Here is a 16,679-nt window from a genome sequence, read left to right as displayed (position 1 = left end):
CTACAGAGGCGGGTGCGGCCTCCGCTCACGCGGTGTCCAGGGCTGTGAGCATCCTCCGCAAGGGTGACCCGTTGGCTCACTTTCCGGCCGACCTTCTATTGGAGGTTCTGTAGGTGAGTAGCGTCTGCTTCCTATGGTCACCCCCACTTTTTGCTATGATTCTCTGGTTTTTCGACTTTAGTGTGGCTGCTGGCCTGCTAATCAGACCCACAGCCCAGCTGTTCTCTCTCTAAATTGATACCATGTACTTTAGGTACATACCTGATTGGGTATTGGGTCACTTTTGTGAGCCCCTGTATAGGTTCCCAGGGCATAGGTGCATCCAAGGCCTACCAGGGGCTGCAGCATGTATTATGCCACCCCTGGCTGGCCATCTAAACTGACACCACAGGCTGATCACTCAGCTTGGGCAAGGTGGTGTAATCACCCCTTACTTAGATATAGAATATCTACCTTATATATAGACACATAGTAACCTATAAGTCACTCCTATGGCAGGCCTTAACGATCCTGGAGGCAGAGTGCTTGGTTTTATGTGAGAGGGTACCCTAGCATGAGCTGAGCCCCTCTGCAGCTTTCAGAACCATCTCCTTATAGCTGTTCTATGATATAGCCATACCATATACTCTTAAGTGCATTATAATCCTCGCGGTTAATGCTTACTTTGGTTTGGCTTTATCAAAACATGTCGTGTAAGGAGTCAAACACGTTGGAATAGGGTGGAGCATTCCACCCTTCTAGAGGGAAAAGACATGTAGTTACTGCTTTACCCGGTTATAGTTAAATAGAGCCTCAGCATCATAAAATTGATGCTGCTGCCACAGACAAGAGTCTGACCTACTGCAGCTGGGGGAAACTCCAGCGAGGGAGGCCTGGACAATAGGTTTCCTGTGGAGGGAGGTGCTAGCACCTCCCAGACAGCCTGTAGTGTATTGGGGCAGGTGCTCCATGCATAGCCCGTTTCAAACCAGTTGCTGGGGCACTCTAGCCCTGCTCTGTCGCAAAACTTGACAAAGGGAAATGGATGTAACCACCCCCTTCCCAGGGAACCCATAGGAGGGACCTAGCAGGTAATCCAGCCCCTAAAATCAGTATAAAGATAGGAGCTGTGTCTACAGACTTTGGATTATCCTTGACTGAAACTCTGAAACTAAACTCTTGGACCTTCGACGTTCTATATCGACTAGAAGACTGAAGACATCTCCCTTGTGGTCAAGGAGTGACCACCCTGTGCAAATAGGCACCACCAGTAACTTGCCGGTTTGCTTTGTCGATGCTCCTGCCGGAACCCGAAGACTCAGCAATTCAGGAACTGGACTTCCAGACTTCTCCGACTCCGATCCACATCCACAGCAAAGCTGAGACCCGTGGCGTACACGAGAGACATGGGACCGCACACCCTAGACTTCCTGCATTTTGCTAACTGCTCGACTCCCGAGGTACCCTCGCAGTTGTGCATTGGGGTATGAAAAGCCCCAGACCCGAGCGCCATTTGCACCAAAGCTCAGCCCTCCACACTCCACGAGGGCCGCGTGGGGCCTGCTCCTGCATTTCAGCTCGACATGTCTTCCCTTGTTGCTAGCCCGCTGGCTAGTTAGCCCTCTGAAGACTTCTTTTTGAATTTACACCGCTGGCCTTGTTGCTCCAGGCTCGCTCCAGCTTCCCTCCAAAGGAGAAGCTCCCCAGACCTTGCTGGTCGGACTCGAAGCCAATCTTCACTTCCTGCGTGGGTTGCGGTTGCCAAGGCTTGTTTGGCCCAATCCGGATACCGACGCCACAGTCAACTAGATCCTTCGTGTGACAGCTCGAATCCAGCTCCTGGTCGTCATCGACGCCTCCTGGTCCTCATGGCTGCAGAGACAAGCTTCACCACTTCACCTGAAATCTCCTCGACATCGCCTGGTTCCTTCCTGGTTCCTTCTTGGTCACTGTCTAGTGACCCAGATTCTGTCCCCTGTGCTTTCAGGTTCTTCAGTTCCTAGATCCACCCTTGGATCCACCCAGACACTTTTCCTCTGATCGACTGCAGCACTTCCTTGCAGATCTCCATAGGAAACATCGACGAAACCCGACACAAAAGACACCTTTGCACCCAGCTTCCGTGGGTGAGGTAACTCGAGTACTGCGGTGCTCCCGTGGGTATTGACTATCCAAGTGTCCTAGTCTAAAGTGGTTTTGTCGTAGTCCATCCGGAAGTGCCCTAAATCTTTAACTTTGTAACTTTTACGTTCTCCATTCTAAATCAATGGTAACTCGCGACTGTGTTTAGACACTGCACGTGTCTACCGTGGGTCTCCTACTTCATAACCTTTGGTTGTCTAGTGTAGCCCCAGCGATTCCCTAGGCTCTAGGCCTATTCACTATTCCTGAAGTGGTTCTTATACCACTTACTTAGTATATGGTTTGTGAGGCCCCTAGGGCAAAACTGTATTTGTGCAACTTATCGTATGCTATTTAAGTAACTTGTGATGTACTTCGATCTCTCACCTCATAAAGAGTGTAGAGGGGTTGTGTTAGAAATAAATACATATATATATTTGGTATATACCTTGTGTGGTGTCCTTTCATTTGGTATTCAAGGGATTATAATTGGTAAAACAAACAGCTTCACATTTTCTTTAGCGTTTAGCCAAAGACTGCTGGTCCATGCTACCACTCGGATAGCTTGTCTATAAGGTTGACTATACAACCACCATCTATAAGGGTCGTTTAGACAGGTACAAGGTGCCCACTAGAATAGTGGACATCATATGCCAGGCTATCTTCTCACAGGTTCTCCATCAGGGCTCTGGTGGGAGGGAGATCTTACTCCTCTTTAAGGGTTCGCTCATCTCTTCTCTGGAGGGGTAGGGAGGCGTCCTGCCTCAGGCGACCCGGTGCCTCAGCATCTTCTGCACCGGCACCTCCCGGCGCCGCGTGACCCGGCGTGGCTTTCCCTTCACCCCTCTGCCGCCAGTCCACTTTTGCGGACTGCTTTTCCCTCCCTGCCGCCACTGTTGACTCCGCCATCCCGGGAGGCCCGCTGGCTGGACTCTTGGGGCGCAACTTGTTCACCTCGACCAGCGCTGCCCTGAGGGCCCTTAACACCTTGTGTGTTCTGGCTAGGGCCTCCTCCTGTTTGTGGGACTCGGCTGAGTCTCTGGGATCCGCTATGTCCCAGGAGACTGGTCAGGTGGACTTAGGACATCATGAGTTGGATGGCCGGGAGCTTGCGGCGTTTATTTTCTGGTCCACTCTGGAAATCTCTGAGGTGCTGGGCCGAGCCATGGCTTCCTCAATCGCTCTCCGTCGCCATGCTTGGCTTCGGGACGGAGTGTTCCCAGACAATATTCGGAAGCGACTCATCGACCTTCCATTTGATGACAACCTGTTTTTCCATGCCCCGGCCGACTACGCCATCCAAAGGCTCTTGGCAGGTCTCCGTCCTCCTCCTCCTCCTCCTCCTCCTCCGCCTTATCCTCGTCCTCCTCCGTCCCCTCCTCAGTGACTCCTGAGTTGGGGTTGATTCTGGGCCTTCTTAGGCCGGTTGTTCTGGCTGTGGAGTGTGTTTTCTGGCCATTTGCCTCCTTCCTTGGGACTTTGGCATTGTTGGCTGCTGGACGGCCCTTTTGTTAATTATGTATGTGTTCAGACGGAGTTATTATGCAGACTTGGCCCTGAGATTAGGCCTTCTGCTTTGCTTGGGCTATTTGTCAAGCCTTCCGTAGCTCTTTGTTTTTTCCTCTGCTGCGGAAGTTCTTCCAAAAAGGGTTCCCATATCTGGGACTTAACTATGTGGGGTAGTGGTAGCTGTCATATGGCTTGGGCTCTGCTAGGAGGTTCTGGTCGCCTACGGGAGCCAGTTCTCCATGGCGTTTATGTAGGTTGTTTTTGCTTCTTGGGGTCGTTTGTGCGGCCACTCGTGGTGGTGTGTCCGGGCTTCTCCCTGCTCCTGTCCTTAGGTCTGGGATGAATCTGTGTTCTACCTTGCCAGGCGCCGCCTACTCTGCCTTCCTGGGGCCTCAGGCTGTACTTCTTGCTTCTGGTGGCTTTCGACTGCCAGTGCTGTTCTTTCTTGCAGGTTGCTCTCCATCTGGAGTGGGTACGCCTTCTTTTCCCTAGTTTCCTTGGGTCCTCTAGGCTTCTTCTTCCTCTCTTCTTGGAAGCTCGGTTGCCTTGTGGGGGAGAGGGGTGCTTCGGCATCTCCGACCTTGCCCTTGGTTCCTCCGCTGTGTGTGCACGGGCCTCTTCAGGCTTCTTTTCCCTCCTCATCTTCTTGGGGTCGGTGGGGTTCTGCTTGTGGGAGTTTTCGTTGGCTGGCGGGGACTAGGTTCTACTTGGTCCACAGATCTGGTCTCCTGAGGGGCCCTCTGTTCTGTATTGGCTGGTGGGGTCCTTTTGCAGACCCTCCTCCCAGGGGGTATTGCTAGGGTATCTATTCTACGTGAAGGAATCTGCGGCTAGTAGTCTCTATCAGATTTACGAGTTACTTACCTTCGGTAACGATGTATCTGGTAGAGACGATTCTAGCCCCAGATTCCTTCACGGCCAGCCCTTCCTCCACGATTCTGCGAGGACCCTTGGGTTGGTCTTCGGTACTCATCTCATGGTGGGGGGCTGTGTCTCCTCTGAGTGCCTTCTTTGTTCTGGGGGGGGGGGGGCTTTGGGGGGTGGGTCACTCCTCCTTGGTTCTTTGGAGGATGGGGTTCTGGTGCTCCGGTGCCCTGCTGCTCTGACTACTCCAGGTTTGGGGGGAATTGCTTTCTATCCCTGTCCTTCCCTCCCTTCCTTCCATTACTATCCTCTGATTAAGGGTCATCTGGCCATGTCTTGCCCTTGTCCCTTGTGGGTGGTTGCCCTCTATGTTTGAGTGGCTTGGAGGTTTGTTGTCCCTGTCTGTCTTGGGACTGGTCCCCTTCCTTGCTCAGGATGGGGGTGGTAGGTTTACAACGTGTGCCATGACCTTTACGCATGTTCCTTGTCTCTGGGGCATGGGAGTGGGAGGCTGTCTATGTGCTGAAGGGGTGGCTGCGCAGGGCTCTGCTTGCTCTTTCTTCTTCCCCGTCTTGGGTTCTACGGTATTGCCACTACTCTGCGTGGTGTTTTAATCTGAAAGAGACACGTTAGTGATAGATTCCTTACCTTAGAATATCCCCAGGCGTCAGACTGGATCCGGAAATTTTTGCGTAGCAATACCCCTGCGCGCTGGTAGGCGTCGTCTGCGGCTCCGCGTCCGTCGTCGGCGTCGTGAGCGCCGGGATGACGTCATCGGAGTATATAGACGGCGCCCATGCGCGCTGACGTCAGTTCTTCTTTTTTCCGCGCCAGCTAGCGCAGATCCGGAAGAAGCTCTACCCCCAGTCACTTTTTGACTGAAAACTTTTTTGATCTTTTTGATCCTCTATTTAGTCGCTTCTCGACTATCGGTGCCAGGGATGCCCGGGTTCAAGCCTTGCTCGAAGTGCGGCCGACTCATGTCGGTCACGGACCCCCATCGCCGGTGCCTGAAGTGCTTAGGCCTCGACCACGACGATCGAACCTGTGACGACTGCCGGGCCCTGACGTCGAAGGCTAGGCGGGAGCGGTCCCGCAAGCGTCTCGAGCTGAGGCAGTCGGCCCCGCGCCGCTCCAGGTCCCGGTCCCGGTCCCACGGGAGGTCGAGGGACAGGTCGCGAGGTCGGAGTCATCGACGCTCCGGGAGTGGTCACCGATCGTCCGGTTCCAAGTCCTCAGGTAAGAGGCATGAGAGGTCGGAGCGACGCCATCGTTCCTCCGACCCGCCCCGTCGCTCGCACGATGCGACCGGGGACTCGGGCGACACCGCCCACGCGGCTCCGCGGGAGTCGCAAGCGTCGCCGCCTGCCCCACACCTCCGGGTCCCTGGGCACGGCGCGTCGCAGGAGGAGGTCGAGAGGTACCTCATGGCCATGAGGGCCCTCCCTCCTCAGTCGGTTCCCGTGGCGCCTTCGGGCCGATCGGCTCCGTCTGGAGGTCCTTCCGGGTCGGGCGCTTCGGCCCCGACGACGTCGGGTGCTTCGGCCCCGGCGCCGCTGGCGACTTCGGTCCCGGCGCCGCGCGACCTCGCTGGATCCGGCTCCGGATCCGGGACCTCGCCGGTCGACCTTACGACCTCACCGGCGCCGTCCCTTCAGGTGTCGTCCCCGGCAGCCGATGTGGTTGCCGACCCCAATGCTTCCTACGGTCCTACTCAGGTGTCGGAGGGGCGCCGCTGGGCGCCGATTCCGTCGGCCTTCGGAGACTTCTATCTCCACGAGGAGGCCCTGGCTGTTAATCCTGGTCTCCAGGAGCCAGGTGACGAGGAGCAATGGGAGGGGTCCGAGGACCCTCTGGCACGTGATTGCCAGTCGCATCAGGACTGGACATATGAGCTTGGGGAGGCCAGTGGTATTGACACCTCGCCAGACACTGGATTTACGTCGCCCCCGACTGTGGCTTCGGAGGCGGGTTCTGCTTACAGCGTAGTGTTGACGAAGGCAGCTAAGGCCTTAAACCTTCAGCTCCCCGTCGCGGCCGTGAGGACTAATCTCCTCACTGAGGTCCTCAAACAGCAGTCCGGTTCCACGGAGCCCCTTCTGCCGTTCAATGAGGCCTTGTGTGACGTTCTGCTGGGCACTTGGTCCAAGCCCGCCACAGGCCCCCCTGTGGACAGGAACGTGGCCAGACGCTACCGCCCGGCACCGGGCGACCCATGCTTTTTGTCCACCCATCCCACCCCCGAGAGCCTGGTCATCCAGGCCTCTACCTCCCAATCCGCATTCCCGTCGGCCCCGCCCGACAGGGAATCCAAGAGATATGAGCAGTTCGGGAAGAAGGTCTTCTCGTCTGTGAGCCTGGGGCTACGGTCAGTGAACACCAACTGTCTCTTGGGCCGCTACACCCACACTCTGTGGGACACGGTTGCGGAGGTGCTGCCACAATGCCCTGAGGAGGTCAGGGCTAAACTCAGCCAAACCCTTGCGGACGGCCGAGATGCGGCACGCTTTTCTATCCGGTGTGGGCTGGATACCACGGACTCACTGGGCAGGGCGATGGCGACGACGGTGGCGGTTCGACGCCACGCCTGGTTGAGGTCCGCCAACTTCTCGGCCGATGTCCAGGCCACCCTCCTGGACATGCCGTTTGATGGCCGTCGCCTCTTTGGCGACAAGGCAGACCATGCGCTGGAACGTTTCAAGGACTCCAGGGCCACGGCCAAGTCCTTGGGCCTTACGGCCCCACGCCAGCAATCGGGTGCCTTTCGCTCCTTTCGTGGCCACGGAAGGGGCGCCCCTCCACGGACCGCCAGCCACACGCCGCAAAATGTACAGCAGCGCGGTGGCGGACGTGGGAACCGCCGTGGCGGTGGTCGGGGTCAGCGGCGAGGCCAGTCCACACCTCCCTCAGCAGCCCCCGCCTCAAAACCTTCCTAGTCCGAGTTTTCAGGCCCATGTGACGCCTGTGGGAGGCAGGGTTCGCCATCACCTCTCCCACTGGCATACAGTCACTTCGGACAGGTGGGTGCTGCAAATTGTCCGAAGGGGTTTCTCCCTCCCCTTCGAGTCTTCCCCTCCATCCATGCCACCTCAATACCACCGTGTGTCGGGGGATCACTTGCAACTTCTGCAGGAGGAAGTTTCGGCCCTCTTGGCCAAGAGGGCCATCGAGCGCGTTCCTGGGCCAGAAGTAGGACGTGGTTGTTACTCCCACTACTTTCTGGTACCCAAGAAGGGCAAAGGGGGCCTACGCCCTATCTTGGATCTGCGGAACGTCAACGGCTTCCTCCGGACGGAGAAGTTCAAGATGCTCACTTTAGCTCAGGTCCTGGCTGCCCTGGACCCAGGAGACTGGATGGTAGCGTTGGACTTGCAGGACGCCTATTTCCACATCCCCGTCCTGCCGGCCCACCGGCGTTACCTGCGGTTCACGGTAGGCCTAGAGCACTTTCAGTTTACCGTGCTCCCCTTCGGCCTTACCAGCGCCCCACGGGTGTTCACAAAGGTGATGGCGGTGGTCGCAGCCCATCTGCGCAGGCAGGGGGTATCAGTCTTCCCCTACCTCGACGACTGGTTGTTGAAGGCGGGCTCGCCCCAGACAGTCGTCAGCCACCTCCAGACTACGGCCGACCTCCTGCACTTGCTGGGGTTCTCCATCAATGTGCCGAAGTCGCACCTGTGTCCCTCTCAGAAGCTCCTTTTCATCGGAGCGGTTCTCGACTCGGCGCAGTTTCGGGTTTACCCACCCGAGCAGCGGGTTCGGGATATTCAGGCTCTGATTCCTGTCTTCAGACCGTTATCCCGAGTCTCGGTCAGGTTGACGCTGCGGCTTCTGGGACTGATGGCCTCCTGCATCCTTCTGGTGCGTCACGCCAGGTGGCGGATGCGGGCTCTGCAGTGGGACCTGAAGTTTCAGTGGGCCCAGCATCAGGGCAACCTGTCCGATCATGTCCTGATCTCGGAGGGCACTGCGAAGCAACTGCAGTGGTGGCTCACGGACCGCGAATGGGTCAGTGGCAGGCCCCTCTCCCTACCCCAGCCGGAGCACGTAGTTGTGACGGACGCGTCCCTCCAGGGCTGGGGAGGCCACATGGGAGAGGCGGAGATCAGAGGCCTCTGGTCTCCGGCGGAGTCCCGGCTCCACATCAACCTTCTGGAGCTGCGGGCGATTCGTCTTGCACTGAAGGCATTCCTCCCCTCTGTCAGGGGAGGCGTGGTGCAAGTGTTCACCGACAACACCACCGCCATGTGGTACTGCAACAAACAGGGCGGTGTGGGGTCGTGGACCCTTTGCCAGGAGGCTCTGCGCCTCTGGCAGTGGCTGGGACATCAGGGCGTGACCCTGGTGGTTCAACACCTGGCAGGCTCTCTGAATGCCAGGGCGGACGAACTCAGCCGCCGGTGCATGATGGATCACGAATGGCGTCTGAACTCGGACGTGGCGCAAGGTCTCTTTCGACAGTGGGGAGAGCCTTGGTTAGATCTATTCGCCACAGAAGAGAACGCGCAATGTCAGCAGTTCTGCGCGTTGGAGTTTCCAAGGCGGCACTCGCTCGGAGACGCTTTTCGTCGCGAGTGGAGCTGCGGTCTGTTGTACGCCTTTCCGCCTATACCACTTCTGCCCAGAGTGCTGAAGAAGATCAGGCGCGACCGGGCCCAGGTCGTCCTTGTGGCTCCGGACTGGGCACGAAGATACTGGTATCCCGAGCTGCTCAGCATGTCAGTCGATCCCCCGATTCGTCTGCCTCTTCGGGAGGACCTTCTGTCGCAGCAGCAGGGGACGGTCCTGCACCCGAACCTGTCCAGTCTCCACCTACAAGCTTGGAGATTGAGCGGCGGCAGTTGAGGCCATTTGACTTGCCTCCCGAAGTCTGTGACATCATTCTGGCAGCCAGGCGTCCCTCCACTAAGTCGGTATACGCCTGCCGGTGGAACAGATTTGTGGCATGGTGCGCAGCAAAGGCTGTGGATCCCCTCTCTGCACCCCTTTCGGAAGTGCTGCTCTTTCTTCTTTCCCTTGCCCAGCAGGGCTCTGCTCTGGGCACTCTTAAAGGGTACCTCTCTGCTCTTTCAGCCTTCTTGAGGCTACCAGATCAGCCTTCTTTGTTCAAGTCCCCTATAGTGAGTAGATTTCTGAAGGGCATCACACACATGTTCCCTCCTGTTCCCTTCGTGATGCCCCAGTGGGACTTGAACCTTGTTCTCACCTATCTGATGTGTGCTCCCTTTGAGCCACTTCATAACTGTCCTCTTCGTCTCCTTACACTGAAGACGGCCTTCCTGGTTGCCATCACCTCTGCCAGAAGGGTGAGTGAGCTCCAGGCTCTTTCTTCTTCTCCGCCTTTCCTGTCTGTTCATCCTGATAAGGTGGTGTTGCGTACACGACCTTCCTTTCTGCCCAAGGTTGTCACGGCCTTCCACATCGGGCAGTCCATCACCTTGCCCACCTTCTTTCCGCCTCCGCATCCCTCGAAAGAGGAAGAGAGGCTCCACCGTCTGGATCCAAAACGTGCGCTCTCCTACTACCTGGACCGCACTCGCCAATTCCGGGTGGATGACCAACTCTTCGTTGGTTACGTGGGCGCGAAGAAGGGAAAGGCTGTACACAAGAGGACCATCTCCAGGTGGATCATCTTGTGCATCCAAGCATGCTACTCTATGGCGAGGAAGGAGCCCCCGGCTGGATTGCGGGCTCACTCCACTCGGGCCACGGCAACGACAACTGCCCTGGGCCGCGGTGTCCCCCTGCAGGACATCTGTCAGGCAGCCACGTGGGCCTCGCTGCACACGTTCGCAAGACACTACTGCCTGGACAGTCAAGTCCGGAGGGATGGCTTCTTTGGCCGTTCCGTCCTCCAGGACTTTCTGGTGTGATATTGGTTCGCAGACCCACCACCGGGGTTGGTATTGCTGGGGTATCTATTCTAAGGTAAGGAATCTATCACTAACGTGTCTCTTTCAGATGCACAAGTTACTACTTGTGTAACGATATATCTGTAAGAGACATTAGTTAGTGATAGATTCCTTACCGCCCTCCCATCCTCCCCGTTCTGCGAACCGATATTTAGGGTTAAGGTCATCCCCTTCCAGGGCCCTAGTTTCAATGGCACCAGTGTTAGTTCTATCATGGCTCTGCGTATCTGGCGCGGAAAAGCTGTGTTATCAGAACTGACGTCAGCGCGCATGGGCGCCGTCTATATACTCCGATGACGTCATCCCGGCGCTCACGACGCCGACGACGGACGCGGAGCCGCAGACGACGCCTACCAGCGCGCAGGGGTATTGCTACGCAAAAATTTCCGGATCCAGTCTGACGCCTGGGGATATTCTAAGGTAAGGAATCTATCACTAACTAATGTCTCTTACAGATATATCGTTACACAAGTAGTAACTTGTGCTTCACCGCTTCTTTCCAATTTTCTGCTCTTCGCACACTGTTCCCATACATCCACAGTTTTTTATCTGGTGATTCCACGTTGTGGTGTGGAAAAGTTCTCCTAAGAAAACGGACGTAGACGCGCCGGGGCAGGTCTTATGTGACCTCGCTGACGTCACATACGTGGACGACGGAGTCGCGTGATGTCGCCCCGGCGCGCAGGGATGCTGTGGCAAAAAAAGTTTCCGGATCCAGTCTCATGCCTGGGGGTAATTTTACGTGAAGGAATCTGCTGCTAGAATCGTCTCTACCAGATACATAGTTACCGAAGATAAGTAACTCGTACTATAGGTTTCTTTAGACCTCAATCCTCCTCATTAATATTCTTTTCTGTGGAATGTGTTCATTTATCATTATTTATGTGTTCATAGTCTGTGAGAGAGTGTGATTGTTAGACGTTCGTAAATGTTTTTTGTGATGGGTTATGTGATCCCTCAAAATCCTTATGACTCACCCACTGCCCCTCTTGAGGGCTTATATTTATCTTGTTTATGTTTGATTCTGTCATTTATATCACCTGAGGGATTTGGTAAAGTCTGGATAGAAATTATGTCACTCAAGCTTGAGTACTGTTCATACCATGTATATGCCACCTCCAGCGGCAGCACTCTTGGTGCGGGGGATGCCTCCAAAGTATCAGTGATGAGCAGTGGTTGAAAACATGTTAATTTGTGTAACCTGCAGAAGCTCCTGTATTCATCAGAAGGTGTATAACTTAGTGTTGTGAAAAAGCTATTTCCATTCTACAAATGTTTAGGCCTATTAAACTATTACATGTTTTTATTCAGGGGTGTCATAATAGGAATCCTTTTTTGCATGGAAGTTAGTTCTGATTACTATCTGTAGTTTGGCTTTTTTGTGCTAAGGCTCTGCAGATTAACTTTGGATGTGGTAAATGACTAAACAAAATATATGCAAAGGTACTCATCATATAATCATGCTAATCAGGTATATCTTACCATGTTTAAATATATATTCTCTATTAAATATCTTGTATGTGTGCAGATCTGTATATTGGTTGAATCAAATTTACTTATAACACTTTCTATTATTATTATAACATATAAATCATGTGACGCAAATAAAGTAAATTACTGTGAATCTGCAGCACTTTGACCTCTATTTTTTTACAGATCGCACATTTAGCACAAATTGAAGATGATGAAGCAGCAAAGGTGATATCATGGCATTTGGCAAGTGACATGGACTGTGTAGTTACCATGACCACTGAAGCTGCACGTCGTATATTTGATGAAACTCAAGGTCGCCAACAAGTGTTGCCCTTTGATTCCATATATAAGAAAACGCTGACCTCATGGAACAGGTATTGTGTAGCATGAATAATTACATTATTTGCAGAGATTGTTTATTAACGTCTAAAGTGGGTAAAAATATCTGCAAAATGTATACATTGATAGGGTTCCGGACTCGGAAAGTGGAGATGGTTGTTCTTCTTCCTTGTTCCAAGAAAGGGCGGATGCCTCCTGAATATATAAGACCTTCAGCCCTTAAAGGCCTACTTGCAGAAGGAAATATTAAGATTGCTCATGCTACCCAGATACTGGTTCCTCCGGACTTGATGGTTTCCTCTGCTCTGCAGGGCCCATATTTTCATAATCCTGTCCTGCTTTCCCACAGACATCTGCGATTCAAGATTGGCCGGTGCACTTTTAGTTTGCAGTGCTTCCTTTTGGTATCAGCAGTGCCCCTTAGACTATCTTCAGGTGCATGACTGACTCTGGAAGATTTAAACAGCATTGCTCTAGTGTGATGGTAGGTGGGATCATACGGATCCATGTTGAGATCGCTCTGCCCACAGTTGTGATGGCAGAGCTGCATACAAGCACCGAATTGGCACTTTGTCATTATTTCCTTTCTTTCCACACCTTCGTACGAGAATCCGGAGCTCACTTCCATTTTTTTCTCATCAGCTGACAAGTGTTTTTTCAAAATTCTTCTGTTTTCCAGTGTGCAAGTGGACTCCTAGGAGGGCGCCAGAGAGCAGAGCAAAGCCACACAGCGTTTGTGTTTGCGGGAGAACGGGAAAGAGCAGGAGAGCAGCGCGGCTTGGTAGCCGCCGTAGCTAGCCACATCTCCCGAAAGACGCTGCAACCCCCGTCCGCGCCCCATAGCAGTAGAGGGGCAGCGGCGTTGAAGCGCTGAAAGCGCCGAAAGTGGAGCAGCGGAAAGCCGTGGAGGCCGTGGGAGCCGCAGCGGTTTGCAGTTAGCGGCCATGCCTGCCTGCAAAGGGAGCTGCGAGCGCCACCGGTGGGGGCTGCACAAACCGCTCCAAACTGTTCCACGCATCCAGCGTCTCCCGCTGCACCCCCCCCCCTGTCCCCAGGGGGGAGGAGAGATTAGCAGCCGCCCCAGTGAGTTCTGTGGACTGGCAGCAGGGGGTTGAGAGCAGAGCTGTGAGGAAAGGGGGTGAAAGAAAGATGAAGGCCGTCCTGGGGAGCTGTTCAGCCAGCGCCGAAGTCAGGATTTCCAGGATTGCCAGGAGGACCATCACAGGTGTGTCGTGGGACCACAGCAGGCAGAGCAGGTTGGTGTGCCTCTTTCCCCCTTCCTCCCTTGGTGCTCTGGTCCCAGGCTCCCCAGTAAAGACAGCAGGAGAGCACAGCAGTGGTGAGAGGTAGTCCGTGTTGGCAGATAAGGGGCCCTGGAGTATAACCCTGGAGTATAACCCCTGGAGCATAACCAACGCACCAAGCACTTAGAACAAGCACTCATAGAGCATATAGCCCTGCCCGCACAGTCATAAACAGCTAGAATCTTTTGAGCAGCGGCAGTGGCAGCAAGTGCGCACAGAGAGGAGGAGTTCCTTTGGACTCTCCCTGGACCAGTACACAGTCCAAAAACACCAATCCTGGATCAAGTAAACCCCGTCGCAAGAACCAGAGTGGCCACCGTGTGAGCGTAACAAGTTCGGATTACCCGTGGCCCTTCAAAGCTCAGGCGATCGTCTACTGAAATTGGATCGTCATCATCAACACAGCTCGCGCTAACCGGTCACTACATGATAAAGGATTACACGTTCATTTAGCGCCCCGAATTTGTGACTCCACCGCTACACGTCGTCACACTCACGTAATAGGGTGTTTCAGAGGTAATAAGGAGCAAGAAGCAAGCGCTCTAAACTCTAATATTGTACCATCATCATGAGATCAGGGAAAATCAGAACAGAACCCATAGTGAAATTAAGCAAAAACAAACAACCCCTACGCCGGAAAATGAGCGAAGATCTCACCCTCTCATCTGACGAGGACCTAGCAGAGGATACGTTAGAGGCAAAAGAGGCAAAAGACAACACTGCCAGCGTCTTTACCGTTAAAACACCAATGAAGAACTTAGCCCTTAAGAACGCCAAGATCACAGATTTTTTAATCTCAACCACCCCTTTAGCTCCGTCAGTGCCGCATGTTCCAGATTTAACGGCCACAACCAATATCAAAAGAAGATCCCAATCGGTGACCTCATTAACAAAAGCCTTGCAGCCCCAAAATAATACCCTGAGCAACAACTCCCACGCAAATGAACATCACCCCCAACCAACAAAAAGGATGAACCAATTCAAGGTAAATGTCCAAATAAACACAAGGGAGGAAGGTGGCGACCCCTACCCCAATGTTGCGTTAAGGGACGTGCACACCGAGGACACACAGGTTACATCAACGGTACCCACCGGTCCAGGAACGCGGCGTTCCCTCAGCCTAGGCTTATACTTTGGCTCAAGGGACTATGATGACCACGGGGCGGACCTGCGATCAGCTCTGATAAAGGTCAATAAGTGCCCATCAGACACACCGGACAAGGCCATCAGTGAAACTGCCATCAAGGACCAATCCCCTTCCAACAGGAAGACTCCAAACGATCGAACAGACCCAATAGATGGCTCGCTAGGCATAGAGGCACAAGAAAACCAAAATAACACACCTAACCCCAGCGACTGTGTAGAATTGCAGGAGGCACACAACTCGATCAGTGCTAATTCCGCAATCGCCGGCCAACTGACCAGCAGGAAAACATCAAACCGCCCGTCGGGGCTATTCCCGCTCCACTTTAACCTTTCTACAACAAGCACAGCAACTCCTCCTAAGGGCTCCGAGCTAAGGATCAGAACGGCAAATCATTCACCAACCCCCAACATGGGGCAGGATGGAGACCAAAGAGACCTACCTGACTTTCGAGAAACTCGAGCCTTGGGTTCAGCAAGGCACAAACCAAGGGACAAATCTCGGAGTTGCCCCTAAGACCCAAATCAGTCGGTTGACAACAGCTCATCAGTGTACGCACCATTGTGGCCGCCGTTCATTAATATGATGGAAACCATCTCAACAGCCCTACTTCAACATTCTGAAAAGTTGGAAGTGCAGGTAGACATCTTGTAAATCTTATCCACGCACGTCGCGGGCATAGATAAAAAGATTCTCGAGCTGAATTCTTTCATTGAAAGGGCACAGAAAGACCCGCACACAACGTACCATGAATGTCAGTGCTCTGAAACAATGAACCATCTTAAAGTTTTACCAGCAATCCTAACTGACATTCTGGAAGAGGTTTAGAACAAACAAGATAACGTTCACCATTCCCCTGAAACCTTTGGGACCGGAACCTTTTTTAGAAAGTATGCTAACCTCTATCTCCAGCGTCACATCAGATAGTGAGGATACAAGGGCGGACAAAATGGAAGGTCGTTCATCACTTTGCCATATGGCCACCGAGGAATTAACCCTTGAAGCAACAAGAGAGCATCTAAAAGGTACTCCGAACCCAGCCAGCATAAGGAAAGATGTTTCCTGGCAACCTAAAAAAAACGAATCCAACCCCACAGTATTACGGCAGAGCCTGAAAATCTGAGGAGAGAAGACCCGGAAACAACATCCAACGGGCAAACTAACCAAATCATCCCACTGAAAAAGCGCGAGCGCAAGAGACTGAGGAAAGCAAGACAAAATAAGCATCAGGGGAAAAAAGATGCCAGAAGGTTCCCAAAACCAAATACAATCACAGGCCCGACATCGCAAAGCCCACACCATAAAGATCGGGCAGACCAGGAAGAGCATGCGGACCGGGGGTCAACACGTTCCCTAGCGACTCAGCCTGGTAGTACCCTATCAGGGTACTACCAGGTAGTACCCCATCAGGTGTACCCTGGTAGGCCCTGGGTACACCTAGGCCCTGGATACCTAAGGTATGCTGTACAGGGACTGATAAGGTGGCCCAGTACCAATTGGTAAATGCACCTAAGGTACATGGAATCCATTTTACAGAGAGAGCAGTGGGCCTGGGGCCCTGAATAGCAGGGTCCCAGGTCAACTAAGTCGAAAAACCAGCAAAACACCAGGCAAAAAGTTGGGGGCAACCATAGTCAGATATCCACCTTCCTACACATAGAACTGCTAAGAACAGTATGCAATCTGTGTAGATCTTTTGCTTACGATAATCGGACCTTTCCCTTCCAGCAGTGATGGTTAAACTATTAACCTTGACATATAATTGATCAGCAACATCTCTAACTTACTGTCATCTTGCGTTTCTAAAATCCAGTTTTGTCTCAACCACAGTGTGAAAAGCAGGCTCCATGTTATAGCTGTCACTATATGCACTATTTCTAGAACAAAAAACATGATGTAAAATGGTATCACATACTGTGTGCCTAGTATTGTGGCAAGAAATATCTCCAGTGGTTTTTATGAAATAGAAACTCTTTACACAATTTGACTTTTCTTCTTTTGGCATTTGTCTTAACCTGTAAATAATTTTTTTTT

General features: G+C 53.2%; 1 protein-coding gene across 1 annotated transcript in view; it reads left to right on the top strand.

Annotated features, from left to right (window-relative positions):
* The window catches only part of SMCHD1 (structural maintenance of chromosomes flexible hinge domain containing 1), a 2,274,803-nt gene that overhangs the window by 1,935,358 nt on the left and 322,766 nt on the right, over positions 1-16,679 (top strand). Inside the window, exon 45 of the mRNA XM_086965602.1 lies at positions 12,042-12,232. Coding sequence (XP_086821728.1) covers positions 12,042-12,232 — 191 coding nt within the window. The remainder of the gene's footprint in view (positions 1-12,041; positions 12,233-16,679) is intronic.

The sequence above is a fragment of the Lissotriton vulgaris genome, chromosome 4_1, assembly GCF_964263255.1.
Source record: "Lissotriton vulgaris chromosome 4_1, aLisVul1.2, whole genome shotgun sequence".
In the NCBI taxonomy this organism is placed as follows: domain Eukaryota; kingdom Metazoa; phylum Chordata; class Amphibia; order Caudata; family Salamandridae; genus Lissotriton; species Lissotriton vulgaris.
The sequence above is the reverse complement of the archived record's forward strand: the minus strand, read 5'-3'. Positions and strand labels throughout refer to the sequence as shown.